This window comes from Pinus tabuliformis, chromosome X (assembly GCF_031772625.1).
Source record: "Pinus tabuliformis cultivar Carrire ecotype Pingquan chromosome X, CPIR1, whole genome shotgun sequence".
Classification (NCBI taxonomy): domain Eukaryota; kingdom Viridiplantae; phylum Streptophyta; class Pinopsida; order Pinales; family Pinaceae; genus Pinus; species Pinus tabuliformis.
Window position 1 is genome coordinate 394,194,585 of NC_142308.1, and position 22,601 is coordinate 394,217,185.

Genomic DNA, 22,601 nt, shown 5'->3' on the forward strand with positions numbered 1-22,601 from the left:
TAAGTCGTATCACCACTTTCCTTGAGACTTGACATTGTATTATATGCATGGTGGAGTAGGATGCATTGCACGTTGATTTCTGCATTAGAAGTAACATCATATGATTTTTCTCATGGTAGATAAATGCATATTTTATTTTCTATTGATTTTATGGCCTAACATATTAGAATGTGCGATAATGATATGTCGCGAAAGCATGTTGCCTCGTGTTTTTCCATCTATTATGTGTGCACGTGACGGGTCTATGATAACCAAGAGATTGTTGGAGTTCTCGTGACCTTTTGTTCGAGCAGCTTCGCCCACTTCTTTGAGAGATCACATCCTTGTTGGAGCCAGATGTTACCCACCATTTTGTGGGTAATAGCTTTAGGAGATTTTTTTCTCCAAGATGGTCCTTAGCCGGCAGACAACAACCCCTTGCAACCGCCAACTAATTCATTGTGCCTTCTTCTCCGCCACTTGAAGCAGCCATGTGATCCCTTGCCCATCTGCCATGATCATATGTTTGAAGGTGGGCCTCTTGAATCTAAAGGTATGCCTTGTCATTTGGAAATTGAGTATTGTAGTTTGCTTGTCATGGATACTTGTGGGCATGGATTAATGGGGGGATTCAACGGAAAGAATGGGCTATGTTTGTGCTTCTGTCCCCTAGATCCCTCATAGGAATTAACCTTGGATTCTAGTCCTGCGAGATCTCTTTTACTGACCATTTGGTTCCAAGGATGGTATTTCACGGGAAACCCTGATTTTGGTTGTGTGGTCCCACTCCCTTATCCACTTATATTACCTTCCTTCCATTCATTATTACCTCGTTCATCATTTCTCCCACCTGGGTCCACATTCCTCGATGGGTCTACATAGGGTTAGCTTGCCCCTTCGCCTTGCCAACACCTTGGATCATGGTCTGGAATCAAGCCCAGAGGTTGATGTAGCTGAAAAGAAAGATAAAAGCATATATGGCCACATTCAACTGGAAAATATACCACAAAATGCAAAAGATGGTCGGGACCAACGTTGCATGAAGTGGGGATGAAATGGGGACGTTTTTGGAAGCGGGGACGCAAAAGCGTCACTTTCTAAAAATCTAGGAAGCGAAGCGTCTTGAAGTGTCTACTATATATATATTTATATATATATATATTTTTTGGATCTATATTCAAAACAAACATCCCAAATACCAAATTAGTTGTAGAAGACATGAAAACATGCGTATTTTTACATAAATCAAGATAGATATGGCATCCATGATTCCATTGTACATCAATTATTAATTATTCGAGCATCAACTATCTATATTCTAGCAACTACAAATATACATCAATTTTTTAGGCATATTATAAAACATAAAACATAAAGCATATTATCTAGGAAGTGAGCAACTGTCAACATTAGTCATGTCCAAAATTCAAGTAATAATGTTTACAAAATAGACCATTTGGCCACCACCAAGACAAAAAGGTTCAAATTCACAACAAGCCTACAAGTCTAATGATTAATCTATGACAAAAGTAGTAAATTGTGAATATATCAACTAATCTCTCCTCCTTCCACCACGAAGAGAACGTGGCGGTGGGCCTCCATATGGTGGCAATGAAGAAAATGGCCCTGTTAAAGTTGTGGCATTGAAACTGATGAAGACGAACCCCCTGTTGTTGGTGTTGAACCATGGATCTTGGGAACCAAGGGACCAGATAGGGGTGGCATCTCAACTCGATCATCATCATCCTGGAATCGCACAAAAAATTCATAGAGAAGAACTAGTTAACAAAAAAAATTAAAAAAAGGAATTAGAGAAATGGTTTATAAGCAAAATTGACACATTTGAATTCAATGGACATAACACTTATTGACTGAATTTTGAAATTCATACCACAATGGACATACCTGGAAAAGAGCATCCTCTAATTGCTGTAATCACAACACTCCATCCTCCAAATTGGGCTCCTCCGGACTCTTGTGCCAAACCTTAAGGTCTTTATTATGCTTTGCATCATCACAGTAATGGGACAACAATCACAAGTTGTAATGAACATAAACCAAGCTCTCTGCCCGGTCTAAACTCAACCTATTGCTTTTAACATTGTGGATGAAAGAATAAGAGCTCCAACACCTCTTTGCAGAAGAAGTGTTTACTACCTGTGATAGCACCCGCAATGCCAAAGTCTGTAGAAATGGAGTAACACCTCCAGGCATGTTCCACCACTCAAGAGAAGAAAAAGTCTCTCGATCTCTAATTGCATGGATGCTCCCAGATGGACCAGTGCTAAGCGTATAGTTGCTCAACTGTCTCTGTATCATGGTAGTCTCCTCTTCATCAGGGACTAATTTACTCAATGCAATCATATATTTTTCGTGAACCTATGGATCTAGGTGTGGTTTTCTCCTGCTCCCCTCCCAGGTGCTGGTGTTGAATGCCATGATGGATGATAGTATTTAGGTGTCAAAACATATGCTAATGCATGCAATGGAACATTTAGCATTTCCCATCGGTTTTCCACCTCTGCAAGAATATAATTGTATGAGGTGATATCTCTAGGATCAACAATGTCTTTAATCTGCCCCAACATGCTATCCATTTGCTCATACACCTCCCCAATTATTGGTCGATTTGAATCTACAAACTTGATCATGTAATAAATTGGTTTGGTGATTCACAAAACATATTAACCTGTGACCAAAAGTATATGTCAAGAATAGTGTTAATTTAATGAGTTGCTTCCCTCTCCTGTAAAGCTCATTAATCCACCAACATTCTTTATGCTTCACAATATCATGCATCAAAAGGTTCAATGTGTGCACCAGGCAACCAGACCAAAAGATGTGTGGATGAGTACGCTCAATAACTTTTCCTGCTGCTTTACAATTTGCTGCATTATCTGTGATCACTTGAACCACATTATTCGGACCAACATCTCTGATTGATTGCAATAGGAGATCTGCAATGTTTTGGGAAGATGCACTAATGGAGGAGGAGTCATGAGATGTAATAAATACTGCACCACTAGTAGAAACACCAAGAACATTTATCAAATGTTGGTTTCTAATATTTGTCCACCCATCTAATACAATGGATACCCTACAATCCACCCACTCATTTGTAAAACTTTGTTAAATCTCTCGGACCTTTGCTTTTCCTCTTTCTAATAACTCTCTTCTAGCTTTGTCATAGTTGGGGGACTTGTATCCTTTTGGGGCTTCATTGATGGCCTTTACCATTTCTGTTGAAATTTCTAAGTCTAACCCATTAGAAATCCCTACTTCATCCTCTGGCTTAAATTCTCCTACTTGTTTATTACATTAACAAGTTATTTATAAATATAAACACTGAAAATAAACACAGATGCAACCTTAACTCATATACAGATCATCAACTGAAACACAGGAACACACACAGAAGGGACATTGTTATTTTTGGACAATCGTCCTCGGAAAAACCCAATGCAGTAAAACCGATGCAGGTGTTCTGAGGGTTTTATTATTAAGCAACTTTCTTGAGTACAACTACGGTGCCAAACTGGCTCATCCAACAAAGATTTCGACACGACAATAATACCTCTTCTTGGAAGCAGATATTCATCTTCTTAGCACTACTCTGCCGCACGAAAATCCTTCCAGCGCTTTTCCAAGGCTCCACGTCAGCCTTGCTAGCCTCTGCATAGCTCTGGAACCCCCTGCGTCAGCTCTCTGAGTTTTTGCGTCACCCACGCAGGCCCCTGCGCAGTCTCTAGCTACCTTTATGTAGCCTCCACAATCACTACACTAGCCCTCTGGCACTATCTTTGCCTCTCTACTATCTACTCACTGCCCCTTGCTGCAACTCAGATCACTTGTTCGAATTTTCTCAGCAAACCCTGCTCCAGAAAATTGAACCGATTGATCAATTGTGGTGTATCTCCAACTGACCCTCAAAGCTCCTCTTATACTTTTCCTGTTGAGTTTTCAATGACGAAGATTAAGTCCCTAATCAACGACTAAGATTAGATTTGGCTTGATCCATGTCATTTAGAACCTTCTCACCCAGTTTTATATTAATACCCATTAATATTTTATTTTTTCTATGCTTAGACTTAGGAACTCCATTAAAAATATTAATATCTCTCTAGCCGGGGGGAATTTCCTCAAACCATTTTTGGGTCTTGGAGATCTCATGTGCTTTAGCCTTTCCCACAATTTTCATGGCTAGAGCACATCTGATACTACCATAAATAGACACTCCCTCTTAGTGAGGAATGTGCTCTAGTAATGCTCCAACTCTGAACATGACACTAATCCTCCAGCACTGGTACTTGTGCTGATGCTGGGCTTGCTGCCCTACATCCACTGCACTACTTCCTCCTGTACTGCTACCCATGGCTCTGCCACTGCCACTGCTATATCTGTACTGCAGCTTGCTCTCAACATGCTGCATCATGTTGCCCATAGCACTACCACTGCTAACTGCTGCACGGCAACTCAGTGATCGAGAAGTAAGTAACTGATCTACCCAACTACTGACATCCTTGTTTGTTCGGAAGCCTCTGGATGCTGAAGCTACTTTTGCTGCTAACTTGTGCTCCCTTTGCTGCCTCTGCGCTATTGAAACACCTCTGTGCCTCTCGCACTGCTCAACCTCCTCTATGCCTTTTTGCATTGCTGCAACCACCTCTGTGCCTTTCGCACTGCTGCAACCCCCACTGCGCTGCTACTCTAGCATTGCCTTGTCGCTCCATCCGCATCTTGCTTCTACTGACATCTATCATCCTGCTACTGTCAATCGGGGTTCTCGTAGCCGGATAGGATCCAAGAGGTTTGGTACCTCAAGAATTTTGGCCCTCATCTTCTGTAATCCTCCTGACTACAGCGCGATGTCACCCCACCTCTTATCTAGAGTTGGATGAGCACTCATGGCACAATCATCATCCGTCTTGACTTCTTTCTCCGTCTTATCCGAAGCTTCCTTGGAGTCAAAAGCCTCTCCCTTATTCTTCTTCTCGGGACACTGGGTTGCATAATGACCCAACTCCCCACAATGGAAGCACTTCACTTTGGAGATGTCCTTCTTCTTCCTCTTCCCTTGCTGTCCCGCAGATGCCAGAGCTGCATCCGGCTCCTTCTCATTCTTGATTCGACCTCCTTTGCTGCTACTTCCTGCCTTGGTCAGTTGTCTAATCTCTTCTTGGCGAAGAGCTGCCCACATTTCTTCCCATCCTGGAAGATTAGCTCATCCCAAAATGCTTTGGACAAATGTCTCCCAACCCTCGGAGACTGCATTCAGGGCGGTCCTCACCATGAACACCTTATCCAGCGTGGCCCCTATGGAAGTAAGTAGGTCCCGAATCTCTTGCAACCTGCCGAGGTATAGATCTATCTGCTCCCCCTTTTGCATTTGATACAACAACAACTGATTCTCTAATAGCATCTTCCTCTGCACGGAAGTGCCCTGATACAATGTCGTCAAAGTATCCCACATCTCCTTTGTCGTGTTCTTTTCGGCAATATGTGGTACGACATGATCCTTGACCCCATTAAGGATAATTCCTTTTGGCTTCGCCTTTGCATCCTCATACCTTTCATTATCAGCTGGGTTGACTAGGATAGCCACGGTTCTCAAGGCGAAGCCCTTGATGCAATGTCTATCCAGAGCAGACAGGATTCTAGCCTTCCAGATGACAAAGTTGGAAGCCCTGTCCAACTTGTTTTGATCCCTCATTCTGTTCACTGCCATCTTCGCTCTTCTTTTGGACTTCCTCTTAGTCTCTGGTTCTCTAATAGCATCTTCCTCTGCACGGAAGTGCCCTGATACATTGTCGTCAAAGTATCCCACATCTCCTTTGTCGTGTTCTTTTCGGCAATATGTGGTATGACATGATCCTTGACCCCATTAAAGATAATTCCTTTTGGCTTCGCCTTTGCATCCTCATACCTTTCATTATCAGTTGGGTTGACTAGGATAGCCACGGTTCTCAAGGCGAAGCCCTTGATGCAATGTCTATCCAGAGCAGACAGGATTCTAGCCTTCCAGATGACAAAGTTGGAAGCCCCATCCAACTTGTCTTGATCCCTCAGTCTATTCACTGCCATCTCCGCTCTTCTTCTGGACTTCCTCTTAGTCTCTACTTCCCTCCTGGAAGTTCTCTCCTAGACTCCCTCTGAGTCTCGATTTCCCTGTTGAAAATCTTCCTGCCAACTGTCGATCCACTCCTCTCCGATCTTCTTTGCAACTGCAACTTGGATCTGGATTTCTTGGCTAGAAATCCGTCAAGGCAACAACTCCCTCTACCTTGGTTCTGTCCCGTTAGGTACTGCTCTGCTCCGACAGAAACAACACTCCACCAACTTCCCAATCCACAATCTGCCTACAACTCCCTAGGCCTCGACAACTGAAGAACCGAGCCTCTCAATTCTGCATAATCTCGGCAAAAGCTGAATCACTCCTTTGGCCAACTGCGTCAAGCCTACCTGACTGAGTAGGATGATGTGGCTCTTCGTGAGCCTCTTCTGCCTCTCTCTGGCTCGAAATGATGACTTAGGCCCTTTGCGTCACTCCTCTGCTACCTTCTACTTAGGAGCAACTCTGTCTCTCGGGACAACTGCTACTGCTGCAAATTTCTAATATCGCTGGTGCCTTCAGTGCTCCTATGATCTGCAATCCTCTGATACCATGTTGAAATTTCTAAGTCTAACCCATTAGAAATCCCTACTGCCCTACTGCATCCTCTAGTTTAAATTCTCTTGCTTATTTATGACATTAACAAGTTATTTATAAATATAAATACTGAAAATAAACACAGATGCAACATTAACTCATATATAGATCATCAACTGAAATACTAGAACACACAAGTCTCTGCATCAACCTTGCTAGCCTCTATGTAGCTCTAGAACCCCTGCATCAGCTCTTGGCCTCTCTGTGTCAGCTCTCTGACCTTCTGCGTCAGCCACGCAGGTGCCTCATTCTCTGCGCAGTCTCTAGCTGCCACTGCGCGGCTCCTGCTGCCTCTCTGTAGCCTCCTCAATCACTGTGCTAGTCCTCTGGCACTATTTCTGACTCTCTACTATGTACTCACTGCCCTTCGTTGCAACTCAGATCACTTGTTCGAATTTTCTCAACAAACTCCACTCTAGAAAATCGAACTGACTGATCAATCTTGGTGTATCTCCAATTGATCATTAAGCTTCCTCTACAAGTCCCTAATGAACGACTAAGATTAGATTTGGCTTGATCCATGTCATTTAGAACCTTCTGACCCAATTTTATATTAATACCCTTTAATATTTTAATTTTCCTAAGTTTAGACTTAGGAACTCCACTAAAAATATTAATTATTTTAATATCTCTCTAATTGGGTGGAATTTCCCCAAACCATTTTTGGGTTTTGTAGATCTCATGTGCTTTAGCCTCTCCACCAATTTTCATGGCTAGAGCACATCTGATACTACCACAAATCAACAATTTCATGCCAATAATTAGAGTGAAGCGCATTGAATGGTACACCGCAAGCACAAGGAAATCAGACTATATTTCCATCCACATCATCCCTCCCAACAACATTCAGGAAATCCCCTATTGTTCTTTTACCTCCAGAGCTTGCAGAATTACCATGAGGAGATGAGCTACCAAATCTAGAGGTAGCACTTGATTCAGACTGAGTTTTTTGTTTCTTGCTTTTTAGTTGTGCAACCTCCTCTATTTGGATGTATTTTCTTCTTTGTTCAGCTGAAATGTTTGGGCAAATTTGAATCTCCACAACACCCTTTTTTTCATCACTATCAATCACCCCATAAAAATGCCTCCTCACATAGGTATATGAACCACTAAATGGTTTTCCTCCATAACAACCATGAGGGCATAAAAATTTGTAGCTTCCACCACCCTTTGGCCCTTCAAGTTTGGTCACATAGTTCCATAAGGGTGTCAATGCAACTTTCCCCTCTAGTGTTTCAGTGTTCCCTTCAGGTTCATCCCCTTCCTCCTTATCATACATTGGGTCACTCATATGGGGACCACTATCCTCTTCCATTCTATTCCTACTCCCCTTTTCCATCATTAAAACCAGAAGTGGAATGATACATAGAAGCCAAAAGAACATCTTGGAATATGGACATGGGTGGTGGACAACTTGCAATTAAATGAGCGAGTAGAAAGAATGGGAAAGAGTAGGAGAGGGAGGAGAAAAATACAAAAAACAATGACAAAAAAATGAGGAAGTTTGGGCTTTGCGCTTACCTCTTTAGCTCTTGTAGATGGAAGCCCTTCTTTACTCCAAACTCCTCCTCCTTCTGCTAGTTCCTCCTTCTTCACTCCTCCAAGCTCTCCTCAAGTCTCTCCTCTCTTTTTCCTCTCTTCTTCAAGCTCTCATAAAATAGAAGTGAGCAAATGAGAGATGAAAGGGTCTTTTAATCCCTTCAGTCCTCACCCTAACCCAAGTTGGACCCACCCCCAACAAATAAAAGTGATTTTTTTTAAAAAGAGCCAAAATGTGGCTCGCGTGGCAGAAACGGTCGGGCACCCAACGAAGCAGTCATGATCCGTACGGATCTAACTCGGAGCCACCGTGGATCGTGTGATTGATTCGTCGTATGAAACGTGGTTCGGAATTTCTGAAACGTAGATCGGGCGGTTCAGTTTCGATAGGGCAGGGACCATTTTTTCAGCCTGATCCACATTTCTAAAATTTCAAAATGCGATTCGTATGATGGATTGCCCACGGATCTGTACGGATTGCAATTCGGGCTTTTGATCCAGGGGGTGTGGTGTTTCCTACAACACGGGCCGGGACAAATACATTTAGCAAGTGGACAAAAGGCAATACATGAGCTCTACCCCATTATCATGGCCATCACCCTGGTTCCTATAGGTTCTATGAGCCTTCTTCATCATATAGGAGCCCATGACTGTCCCAACCCCTGGTGGGCGATGAAGCGCCCACCTTAAAAGGGGGAATTCACTGCTATATCTTATACATCGTGCTCTAATCCCTTGAGCCCCGAGAAGTTAATGAAAGAAAATTATAAAAAGGCAAAAGCATATAAAGAAGGTTGGAAAAATCAAGGCCGGGGTACCTCATGTACCACGATTTCTCCCTCCTATACATTATAAACCCAAGTGTGCGCTTCCCTCTTATTAGCTACCCTTGTACCCCAACATGTGACCTAGGGCTGGGCCCTCTTATTCCTTCATTCACCGATCTGTCACATGCCACCACCTTTCGAATGATGTACCTTGACTATATTGTCCCCTCTAGAAGTAGAAACCACCTAATAGGATTATTGGTTAACCCCATTTGGAGTTTAGGAGACATTGGCACATCCTGATGCGCATTATACAAGGGTAGGGCATTATGAAGTCCCCACCTGTGGTCCATGATTAGGTAAGCTCATTTACTCGATTTCTCTAATGACTTGTTGTACTGGAAGGCTAGGGGACGCATTGGATCTTATGCAAGATTGCAGATGATTTCCATCTTGGGTTTGATCTGCCTATAAAGGGTCCTAATCCTCCAGAGGGATACATTGGCACATGTAGGGTGAGCGTTGAGAGCCATGGGCATCCACAACAACATATTGCACTCCATGGATCCTCACGGCCATTCAGAGACTGCTCGTGGTTCACTTATTGGAAGAGGAGGATGCACCTGATCCATCATGCCCAACTGACCCCAGATCTACACCATAGACTTCGCAGAGGATCCAGGACTTTCACGATGATGTGGCATCACCTACACAATGATCCTTGCCCTTGCAGGTAATCTATAGGCATCTACGATTTGCTGGGAGACCCATGAGAACACTTGTGTGCCCCCACTTGTCATTTGGAGCACCATAGGTTATTACAAGGGGCCAACCCCTTGTCCACTACTTTTGAGGGTCCTATTCTTCATTTTGGTGACTATGGACCCCATTGGGCCTCTTAGAGGGCCCTAGGACATGCATAGATTATTATTTGACCTCTTGAGAGGCTTACTTTTTCATTTATGAGGTAGTTTGGTAGACTTGTCACTAAAAGTTGAATTATTAGAACATTATGTTATTTTTGGGGCTTATGTAGGCTAGGGAGGCTAATTCGAACTCCTAAATTGTATATAAATAAAAGTGAGATGAGCTCATTTGCTCGTCATCACTTTGGTTGGGATCTCTTATCTCTCTTGAGATTTTCACACTTTTTGTAGAGGATGAATTGGAGCTTTATGGAGGAGTTTTGATGTGTGGATATTGGACTTTCTTCTCTTGGAGCTTTTGTATTGTCAATTGTGAATGATTGGATATACTCTGTTACATGTAAGTACATGTTTTTTTAATGTTATTCTTGTTTACTTTTGTCATATACATTGGACTAGGATTTTCGTTGTTCTAGGGCTAATTGCTGCATGCATTTACTGCTTAAAATTGTGGAATCTGTCTCGATTATATCATTCTCTTAGTGTACGGGACATGTAATATGAGCGAAATATTCTAGGGGTAAAATTTGACCTTGATAAGCCATTCCTTTTGCACATCGAAGTATAAAAACTGCAAGGTTGCTTCTTCTTGAACTAGAAGGCTAGTGAAGTGATATTGAGGCTTCCTTGACTGGGAATCAATAAATCCTACTCATATTCATCATACACTCCATTCTCCCAAAGATTAAGGCACTGATCTACTAAGGGTGGTCACTAAAACTCATATTCTTTCACCTCCTTCCAGGTCTAGCCAAGTTGGGGTACATAGAGCATCAATTTCCCGACAAGCTAGCCATCAAAAATTTTTATCCCCTAGGGTTTCCTGCGCTGGCTTTTCCTCTAGCTCTGCTCCAATTTTGAAGCCATTTTGACGGTGGAGTTGGGAGAAAAGCAAGCCCTAGCTCCGGGATCAAAACTTGCCCTGCCATCCCCAAGGCTAGTGCCTCATAGGGTGAAAATAACATCTTCAAGTGAAAATACTTATTTGATCCTTTCTCCACCTTGTCTAGGGTAAGAATATCATTGGTTGCTACATTCTTTCCTCATACACTAGACTGGGTCGACTTGGCCTCGTGTGGTCCTGCTCCTTTGAAAGATCATTCTTCATGAACCATCTAGGATACCAATTCTAACAAGGATATAGGGATTGATGAACTCCTTCACAAGTCTTATCCCATTGACCTAGCCTCAAATCTTCTCTCCCTTTCCCTAGAATACATATTACTTTGTTTAGAAAGCAAGCAAGCTTCATCCTTCAAAATACTTTGGGAAAGGGTTTATAGGGTCACTCATATCCATTGACTTATCCTTCATTGGTGACTCCATACATACCGAATCTCCTAGCATCGGTGAAATTTCGTAAATAAAAGGGAGCCTTAACTGAGGTGATATTGGGCTAAGTCTCCATTTGTTGCCCTTGGCATAGCATTGGCCCTTTAGGGATCCCCTTTAGGTCCCTTGCTAGTTTGAGCGTTAACATGTACCATTGGCGATGCCACCATTATGTAGCTCCTCGGTGACTGTTGAGTCCCAATTACCTGTAGAGAGTCCTTGGCCCCAGACAAGGCATTATCTGGTGGCGTTACAATGCCACCTCCTTCAACAAACTCCTGCAAGAGTATGCTGGTCATCTTGTGATTCCATGTACAACCATCATATCAAATGATCCAGGGAGTCCCCTCACAAGTTGACTGACCACTTGCGCTGACTGAGACTCTCCTAATGAATGCGTGCGCTTAACCACTGGGTCAAGTATACCACCAATGCTGTAGTCACTCTACATATCTTGTAAGTGGTAGGTAGTCCCACCTGGATCCCAATGCCAACTCGGGCCTCCAGTATCCCCGATGGCTAAACGTGCCTGTTGACTCTTACTGTAACCTATGACTAATTGCATACACCTAGCTCACTCCATCAAGCACCTACTCAGAATCTCTCACCATCCAACCCCAAGGGAAGGATCGTGAGCACGAACTGCAATACACGGAACTAGCCGCCCATCCTGCGAATGTTGCCCCTTGCATAGCTCATGTTGCCTCATCTCTCTGATTTGTTCGACACATAAAATTTGTCAAGGTAATTCCGTGTTTCTCTGTCCACTATGCAGAGGTAGCCTAACTGTTAAAATTGGCAACCAGGGCAAAACTTCATGTGGGTCATCTTATTCATGGCTAATAATATTTTTATTAGATTCCTCTCGTCGAGAGGTGTAGGATTGATATAAAGATCATCCAATTCCAATAAGTATTCATGGAGATATGAATTTATTTTGATTATGGAATTATTATCAAGCCGACCTACAACTCATGTAGGCTCAGAAACCCAACAGTCGCATCTATTCACCCACCAACGTTGTGTATAAATATAAGAGGACTTTTCCTCATTTATACTCACTCATCTCATCACATCTCTCTCTCTATCTACTGCACAGATATGAGTCTCTTCTCTACTGCGCTGAAATGGGTCTCTCTCTCTCACACATGTGAAGCCAGAAGCTGTTGAATTTGATGCTGCAACTGCAGAAGCAAAGATTAACTTGCGTGGCCTAGAAGATCTCCTCTTTGGAACTGCGCTGTAGGTTCATCTGAGCCTCCTCTGGAAGCCGAAACTTTTGGTGGTGGAATGAAGTCAATCCGACGAACGTTTTGCAAGATATCGACTGCCCTAGTTTGAAGCCGGAAACTGCTGAAACTGAAGCTGCAACTGCAGAAGCAAAGATTGACTTGCGTGGCCTAGAAGATCTCCTCTTTGGAACTGCGCTGTAGGTTCATCTGAACCTTCTCTGGAAGCCGAAACTTTTGGTGGTGGAATGAAGTCAATCCGACGAACGGTTTGCAAGATATCGACTGCCCTAGTTTGAAGCCAGAAACTGCTGAAACTGAAGCTGCAACTGCAGAAGCAAAGATTGACTTGCGTGGCCTAGAAGATCTCCTCATCTGAACTCCGCTGTAGGTTTATCTGAACCTCCTCTGGAAGCCGAAACTTTTGGTGGTGGAATGAAGTCAATCCGACTGTCGGTTTGTGAGATATGGTCTGCCCTAGTTTGATAATGAAGCCGCTAATGCTGATGCTATTGATCTAGGGTTTGCTACTGCTGATATGAATAAGATTTATTGTACTATTTCTCTCTGCTAAATTATTGAAGATAAAAGAAGATTTGATCAAAGGGTTTCCCCACACATTGTGGGGTTTGTCCCTGGCTAGCCACCACATCTTGTGTCTCTTGTCTTGGCTTGTTTTCTGTCGATCGTTTAATGTTCTATCTGCACTTTACTTTATGTACATGTGATTGCTAATCGGTGGAATATAATAACAAAAAGAAGTAAACTGTTATAAGCATAGAACATACCATAACTTAACACTAACAATGTTGCAAGCCTCGTCTATATAGGCCTGAAGAGAGATTCTATTTGGAGTTACTACAAGTCTGCTGACGATCTGTGCATTTGTCTGCTCCAAATTAGTTTCTGACTGAAAAGATGACTGCTTGTCCTTCTTCACATGGGCTCAACATGAGTCACAGTCTGCCCCTCGACGACTAGCTCACGACCACCTATGTGTTCTCCATGCTGCTGAAGGTGGCTACCGTTGTGGAACTCAGTCGTGGCTATTGGTACCGCTATGTCTCCTAACACGTCATCAACAGATGGCTCCATGGGTGTAGGCTCTACTCTCTCCACCATGGTGTCAACCGGTGCTATCAAAAAGGTCTCCAATAGTGGTGACTCCTACGCCAAACTGGGTATATTGGTGTGCCCCTCACCATCTGATCCAGGTGGATGTTGGTGGCCACCCACCTATCCCACTTGGACCCCCACAACTGTCTCTTTCAGTTTTTCAGTTTCTGTATTTGTAGCACAATTACTATTTTTAGCATTTTTTCGGGTCTTGAACTTCCGGAGCTGTTTTGAGGCCCTAAATGACGTTTTTTGGGAAAACTGGGAGCAACATGGGTCATTGACCGATGTTGCTCTTCCCAAAGTTATAGTCGTCAGATAGATCTTTCTAACGAGCTATTATGTGCGTCAAACGGAGATCATATGCCAAAGTTACGATCCTGGGAAGTTGATGTACCAATTTACCCAAACGAGGCCCACAGTTTGGCGTTTCATCTTCTAGGGTTAGGTTTTTGGATGTTTAGGGTTTTCCATTGTTTCTTAACAATAAATAGGCGTTCGAGCCTCATTGTAACACAGTTCAGAGGCATGTAGCCACCACATCTCTTCTCAGAGATAAACTACCATTGCCTTAGCTGGTTTATTTCCATTTCTATTTGTAAGCATATTTCAGTATTTTACAGTAATGAAATGAAGTATTATTTCCGCTGCATCTCGGTGTTTATGGTTATCTCTGTAATTTGTTGTGTTCATGTTCAAGTCCTGATCAATGGTATCAGAGCGGTCTGCTTTTTCTTTGTTTTTCTTTGCATGTCCCCAACGAGGTCTGGATATAAGGAGTTAGGGCTTGAACTGGTTGAACCTTTGCAATACCAGCCTCGCAAATCCCGATGACCTCTGATGGCAGATGAAAAGAAAGACGAGGGGATAGGAGATCCTATCAAAATCTTGCTCAAAGAAGCCCTTGAACGACAAAGGAATGCGATGATGGACAACTTTGCGCTGATCCTTCAACGGCTGCCCAGAGGCGATGCATCGGCTTCCAACAGCTACTCTGGAAACGCCACACCCTTTAAGGTACAAGTTAATTTTGAAATCCCCATATTCGATAGTCAGATAGACGCAGATGCCGTAGATAAATGGTTAAATCTGCTAGAGGGTTATTTTTCTGTTCATGAATTTTCGAGTTGGGAAAAGATTATTTTTGCTCTTCTCAAAGCAGCCCCGTTCATAAACATTTTTCATACCCTTCGCACACAGTTGGGTATCAACGATTCTGAGCTACATTTGGTACTCAAATACTGCGGTTGCCTACACAGGTACATTCAGGAAGAGATGGAGTTCCTGAACATCTCCTCGCTTGGCACGTGTACCAATACACTGTCAAAATCGAGCAGAAGTTTAAACAAAAGAAGCGAGACTTTGGATCTGCAAATCCGAAGACCAAAGGACAAAGCCAAGGCGAGGTGACCCAAGACAACCCGTCGAAGCCACAAGAAAAGAACAACACCACGAAGTCGAAGAAGGACACAGGAAAGTGGTGTGAGTTCCACAAGATCCCTACTCACAACACAAGTGAGTGTCGGACCAAGCAGTCGCTGGTGGCCGAGTTGAAGGCTTCAGAATCAGATGCATGTTCCGACCCTGAGTCAGAACCTGACAAGGGGAATGGCAAAGGGAAGCAGATCATTGATGCGGAGCCTAGCGTCACTGTTGCCACCACCAAGATCCAAAAGAATGAGCCCGAAGATCCAGAGGATGGGGAGCGTCTTTTCCACTCACAGATGTGGGTGAAGGGTTCGCCGCTACAATTCATTGTCGATAGTGGCAGCCAAAAGAACCTCATTTTAACAGAGGTCGTGAAGCGGTTGGGCCTACCGACTACACCACACCCGCAACCATACAATATCGGGTGGCTTCACGAAGGACGAGGTCTTCGAGTTCGCCGGCAGTGCCGCCTTCCCTACAACATCAAGCCCTTCACAGACGAGGTATTGTGTGATGTTGCAGCTCTGGATGTTTGTGATGTACTATTTGGCCAGCCATACTTGTAGAGGTGACATGTTGTGTATGAGTCAAGGCATCGCGCTGTTATTATTTCTTTGGGTAATTCATTATACAGGATATCGGAGGTAGCCCCACCTACTGCCACCTCTTTGATCGCTGCTAAGAAAGGCAACAAGATCGTCTCACAGACTAGGAAATTTATTTTCTATCTGGTTCGCTTTCAAAGTAAGGGGAAGATCGTTGCCACATCCATGAGCCTCGCGAAGGGTTCCTCCATGCAGCAACAACAAAGGGATACGGTCATGACAGAACACAGGAACAATTTCTCCTCACCCACAGGGGTACCACACAAGTTTCAAGTGGGCATCAAAGTCTGGTTGCATCGGTAGAAAGAACGCCTTACCAAAACCCATCAGAAGCTCAGACCACTCCGACATGGTCCTTACACCATTACCAAGGCTGTGGGAGACAATGCATTTGAGCTCAGCATTCCGCCATTCCTTGGCCTGCACCCAGTGTTCAATGTGGACTGCCTTTGACCATGCTGCCCACCATTACTGGACACAACAAAGATTGCAGAACAACTCACCAGGGACCCATCTCAGTTGAAGCTTCCTCATCTCAAGGAGGAACTCAACGCAATGGGGACCATTGCTTCCTAAGGGGGGAGGAATGATCCAGGTGGATGTTGGTGGCTACCCACCTATCCCACTTGGACCCCCACAACTGTCTCTTTTAGTTTTTCAGTTTCCTTATTTGTAGCACAATTTAATATTTTTAGCAGTTTTTAGGGTCCTGAACTTTCGGAGCTGTTTTGAGGCCCTAAACGACGTGTTTTGGGAAAACTGGGAGCAACACGGGTCGTGAACCGATGTTGCTCTTCCCAAAGTTATAGTCCTCAGATAGATCTTTCTAACGAGCTATTGTTCGCTTCAAAGGGAGATCGTATGCCAAAGTTACGACCTCGGGCAGTTGATGTACCAATTTACCCAAACGGGGCCCACAGTTTGGCATTTCATCTTCTAGGGTTAGGTTTTTCGATGTTTAGGGTTTTCCATTTTTTCTCAACAATAAATAGGCCTTCGAGCCTCATTGTAACACAATTCAGATGCATGTAGCCGCCACATATCTTCTTAGAGATAAGCTACCATCGCCCTAGCTGGTTTATTTCCATTTCTATTTGTAAGTATATTTCAGTATTTTACATTAATGAAATGAAGTATCATTTCCGCTGCATATCTATGTTTATGGTTATCTCTGTAATTTGTTGCGTTCCTGTCTAAATCTGTGTCACCATCCTGTGTGTCCTCATGCTCCACCTCCTCCTCAGTCTCCTGGCATCTGAGTCTCGATCTCCACCAACACTAACGCGTCCTAGGTCCACGCCTGACTGATGCTGTCTCGCCCACTCCCTATGAGGGGGTGTGGTGTCCTTCAGATTAAATCTCTCTATGAGCCTCCATGTGAACTCGCTATAGGATCCGATACGCACATGTCGCAAAGGCGTAAGCCCTCGATATGTGGCACGTCTAATGGAATCCACCTCCCTCATGGGGTTTAGCCGGAAGTATGCCTCAAGTTCCTGCACCCATTTTTGACAAAACTCCTGGCTGAACCGTGAAAATGGGTAATGGTTATTTTTCTCACCATATTCTGTACTTCCTGCTTGGGTTGATCTCCGTGTATGATGTGAGTGCCTTCACCCCTATGGCATGCTTATCTCTAGGGTCTCTGTCATAGAAATGAAGATGGCTCTAGTTTATTCCCTCAGTGCTACTCAACTGGGCCCAAAGTTCTTGTGGCTTCTCATTGTTTCGGTTGACTCTCTTCTAGAGTTATTGCATATTCACTGTCCCTTGAGCCATGGGTTTGTCTATGGTTTCACCCATCACTGTGCATACATGCCCAAACCTTCGATGATCTTGCTGGCGAACCCCACAGGTGGCCAAGATCATGCTCTGATACCACTGTAATGTTCCTATTTGGAAAATTGACATGCAACTCAGAAATATTAAGACAACATTTAAACACGCATAAATTATACCAGAATTGAGCCAAATTGAGTCATTTTATTATCAAGAGGAGAGTACAAGGCATGGAATGTGTGCACCCAGGCTTTCCGAAGCAAGCTAGAATATCCCAGGTCAGGAAGATGCTGTTCGGATGCAAGGAAAAGACTTCTCCTCAATGTTCTGCACTGGCCTTAGAAATTTTGCAACTGTTGATTGGCAGGAACCCTGGTTTGAACCCCCAAAAGTGCTCAGCAAATTCTGCCAAATTAATGTTGGACTCTCCACGAGAAGTCCATAAACACCCAAGAAAGGTTTGATGCAGTTCCGACCTTCCAAAATCATGCCCAATTCCTATGAGCTCCTCCACTGATTGGAAAATTCGTCCTACAGGAAATCAACCTCTGCAACCCCTCCAAAATACTAAGAAAATTCCCCCAACAAGCCTTCTTGCACCTCCTAGCAAGCCAACCCCAAAATTCCTCAGCCAAGTCTCCCCCAAGATCAACCCTCACACAGAATTGCGAAGTCCAGAACACCTTCTGTGTAGGCGCTAGGAAGAATAATTTGACCTGGACAACATTCACACCCTCAACCCACAAATCCACTTGAAATCTGCTACAAAATGCCTAAGGATTAGTCTTGCAAAAACCCAAAACTAGCTCAACCGAAATTCCTCTCCACAAGAGTACGTGGTCCCTTTTTTTGCGACTAGATTGCTCCACAGAGCAACTCAAATTTCCTGCAATCTTCTCTGGAAAGCCTCCAAGGAATTATGGCAATGCTCGCCTAGGGTGGCACTCAAGGTCCATCGAAGGAGTGAGGTTTTCCCTTAGAAATCTCTAGTGCTGAACAACACTTGTGACCTAGCTAAACAACTTGAGCAACAATGGTGTAGAAGTCAAATTAGCAGAAAGTCGCCTAAAATGAGGCCCTCAACAACTATTTATCTTGCTGCCCCTTTCATCCTCCATGTGGGCCCCACAAGTTGAGTTCCCTCCTCTCTCTCTTCCCACTAATTCGAACTCTCCTAAGAGGTACAAATTTCCTTAGGAGTGACCCGCACATTCCACTTGCGCTTTGATTTATTTCCTTTTGTAATGTTTGGGAGCTTCTTTCCTTGAAAGATCAAGTGGGTTTTTCCTAATCCACCTTTCGTAAGTTTTAATACCAAAATATCTCCCAATCGCTAAAATTGCAAAATGGAAATTCTTCTTAAGAAAATTAATTAATTGGGGACATCACAGAAGAAATAAGACTCAACAAAACGAATCGCTAAGATATTTTGCAAGAATATCTACAAACTACATGGGTTTCCAAAGTCATTGTTAGTGATAGAGACGCGAAATTCAAAGGCCATTTCTGGAGGGATTTTTTCAAACATATAGGAACCTACCTCAACGTGAGTTCAACATACCATCCTCAAACAGATGGTCAAACAAAAGTTGTGAATAAATGCTTAGAATCCTACCTACGTTGTTATGCAACAAACAAACAAAATAAGTGGGCTCAATGGTTAGATCTCGCCGAATAGTGTTACAATTCCAGTTACCACACTTCACCGAAAATGACTCCATTTCAATCTCTGTACGGTAACGAACCTCCAAAATGGGAGGACCTTGCCATTATCGAGACAAAACTTCCAGCAGTTAAAGATCAGGTAGAAGAAATACAAAAAGTCTTGTAAGCACTAAAGAAAAATCTAAATATTGCAAGAAATTGTATGAAGTAGCACGCTGACCGAAACAGAACCAAAAGAGAATATGGAGTTGGAGAATGGGTATTTGTTGAACTTCAGCCCTGTAAGCAATTTTCCTTAAAACGGAAGCGAAAAAACAAATTGGCACAAAAGTTCTATGGACCATACTAGATTAACAAAAAGATCAGCCAAGTAGCATACAGTTTAAGCCTTCTTGATAAAAGTCGTGTTCATATTGTATTCCATTTGTCTTGCCTTAAAAAAGCACTTGGCAAACACCGAGTGGCACAGACAACACTTTCGACATTATATGATGAAGGGAAGATCATTTTAGAACCAAAAGGTATCATATCCACTAGGGAAAAGAAGTTGCGATCACGAGTAATCGAAGAATACTTGATTAAGTGGAAGGACCTACCAGAAGAAGAAGCGTCTTGGGAGACCGTAACGTTCTGTCAGCAGCATCCTTCGTTATCTATGCTTTGAGGACAAAGCATTCTCTCGAAAGGAATGCAATGCTATGTATATAATTATTGTAAAAATTTATTTAATTTGATTTCTAAACTAAGGGGCACCATCAAAGATCATGCCCCTTCATATAATGGCTCTTAGCTAAATTAAAGCCTTCCTTCATTGTATCATCATTCAAGCATATATATATATATATATATATATATATATATATATATATATATATATATATATATATCTTTTTCCGAGCTTTTTACGCTCCACAACACCAAAGCAACCTCCACCAATTTGCCAACCTTTTGAATGGTAGAATGATCCCATGAATCGGCACAAGATTAAGTTGATCTCTCATGGCAATATGAGGGGTAACACGCATCACTAAGGACATGCATCGAACTAGGGACATAAACTTCTGACTTGTATTTCAATTCATGATGCTTTTGGAATAATTATTAGTGTTATGTTTCAGCTATTTTTTTATATAAATTGTCACAAGAAAAAGGAATCTGGTCTATCTACTTCAAAGGAAAATTATCATTACAAAGGAAGAGTATAACATATCCTACAATAAATCATGCTGAGCATACAATGTTCTTCACTTCTCAAAATTTTGATAATTTTGATTGTCTGACATTTTATAAAGCAAGATATGACATATCATACATTAATTCATGCTTAAAATGTAACTTTCAGCTGGATTTTTATTATGTCACCTTATATAAACTCTGTGAAATTGATAGGCAATAAACAAGCTAATTTGGTACCTAAGCACATGCCCTATCAGTATACGGTTCCTCTTTCAAGGGGGCTAGCATGTGCAGATGCACCATCTATCTGCCTAACCTGAGAATATTCGTGTTGTTTTCTACAAAGGCATTAGTTCTTCTTCTAAGCACATGCCCTCACAGTATATGGTTCGTCTTTCAAGGGGGCTAGCATGTGCAGATGTACCATCTATATGCCTAACCTGAGAATATTCATGTTGTTTTCTACAAAGGCATTAGTTCTTCTTCTCTTTATTGCTCCAAAGCAATATACTACTTGCTTTTTGATTTGTTAGTAATTTGAATATTTACCTCTTTGAGTTTTGTTCTGTAGAGCTGTTCGAGCGATGAATGAGGCGATGAAGCAAGAACGCCTTATAAAAGATGAAGACCATTATGGTGGGGAAAAAAGCGCCACTGCAGATGAGAAAGAACAGAATGTTTCTGACAATCTTTCCAAATATGTAGGATTCCTTCCCCTTTATTAGTAATTCTGTTTCATATTTAAATTTTGTAACATCAGCCATATCATTGCATTGTTTCTTCTGTCTTACCATTTATTGATAATGGCTGAATTGCAAGCATAATTTTCAGTTCTAGAGTATTTTCTGGTGTCTTGACTCAGAGTACTTTGTATAAGCTTCTTTACATAGATTATCATATCAATAATGGATTATATGTTTGAATAGGTTTGAATTTATCCATATGTAAATTGAATGAGACCAAAATGTGCGACAAGATTTATTTGTTCTTTTGAGAGCTACTTCTGGGGTTTTTACTGAATACTTTGAATATGCAATTTAGACTTCTCATCATACCCTTAAAATGTACTGAAAAAATAAACAACCTGTTTGGCCAAAGTACTGTCCTTCCAGGAAGACTTAAACACCCTTCTGAACATTGACATGTAAATAAAAGTAAAAGTGTAGAAGGGGAAATATAGAGAAAATGTACACTTAAATTTTTCATATCATCATTAATCGTTCCAGGATGTTTGAGAGAGGTTCCAACTTCATCAGACCTTGTATGAAGGAAATAGAATTTCACAGCCCATCCAAATTTCAGCAAAATTAGGAATTTTCAGGACCCCAGCAAACAGAACTGCACCAAACTAAAGAGAAGTGCACTAAAGTAAGATGCGAATTGTCGCCATTCTGTTCTGCCACATGTCGCCGAGTTAAAATAGTAGTTACCTTTGTTGATTTCTAGGGCAAAAGCTAGGAATGAATTTTGCTTCCACATATAACTACTTCCAATGATTAGTCAACGATAATTTCACATAGCATTTATCATTAAGTAGTTATACAGAAGAAAAAGATCAACAAATAAACATGTAATTGATGAAAAGAAAAAAATAAAATTATTTTTGTAGTACCTGAATCACGGGTTTCATGATCAAGGAGTTTTATTTTAGTTAAGGTTCCCATTGTGAACCTTTAGGTTTTGTCATCAAGTTGAGTCAATGTCATGTATGAAGGACCCTTCTTGGGCATATTACATTTTTGTATGAGTCATTAAATATATGAGAAGGCCCTCCAAGACCAAGCAAAGACATCTCCTACAAGTCAGCTTCAAGAAGAATAATGAAATCTCTCAAATTGACATGTTGGCTTATATTCAACTCATGTTGGCTTATATACATGGGCAAACAACTATAAATAGGCAGCTCAGCCTCATTTCAGAAGGCAGAATTTCGGTGAAGCAAGTTTGGTCTGAAATCAAGTGCGGAGATCACTTATGAAGGAGCCTAATCATCAGCGAAGAGAGAAGGAAGAAGAGCGAAGTATTTAGGAGTGTTTGGGACTGTTTTTAGGGTTGATCTCCACTCACACGTGCAAAGGAAAGGACTGTTATTGCTGCAGAAAAGGCCAAAGTCTGTCTTCCTATGCTAGAAGCCGAATCTAGGAGTATACAAGCCAATACATCAAGTCATGTTGAAGAAGAAAGCCTTTCTACCCAAGCGAAGCCTTTCACCACATGTGCTGCAACTAGGGTTACCAAGGAGGCCGGAATAAGGTGCAGGTCTGAAGTAGAAGGAAGTTGAAGTTGAAGAGTGGCCGAGAAGGAGGAAGGAGCAGATGGTTGACTAAGGATCTAATCAAGGAAACTTTGTGTGT

The 22,601-nt window shown here is 42.3% G+C and overlaps 1 protein-coding gene across 4 annotated transcripts in view; it reads left to right on the forward strand.

Moving 5' to 3' along the window:
* The window catches only part of LOC149140189 (serine/threonine-protein kinase EDR1-like), a 499,775-nt gene that overhangs the window by 271,441 nt on the left and 205,733 nt on the right, over positions 1 to 22,601 (forward strand). For all 4 annotated transcript variants that reach the window (XM_089447023.1, XM_089447024.1, XM_089447025.1 and 1 more), the window contains one exon: positions 20,819 to 20,948. In XM_089447023.1, the coding sequence (XP_089303149.1) occupies positions 20,819 to 20,948 (130 nt within the window). The remainder of the gene's footprint in view (positions 1 to 20,818; positions 20,949 to 22,601) is intronic.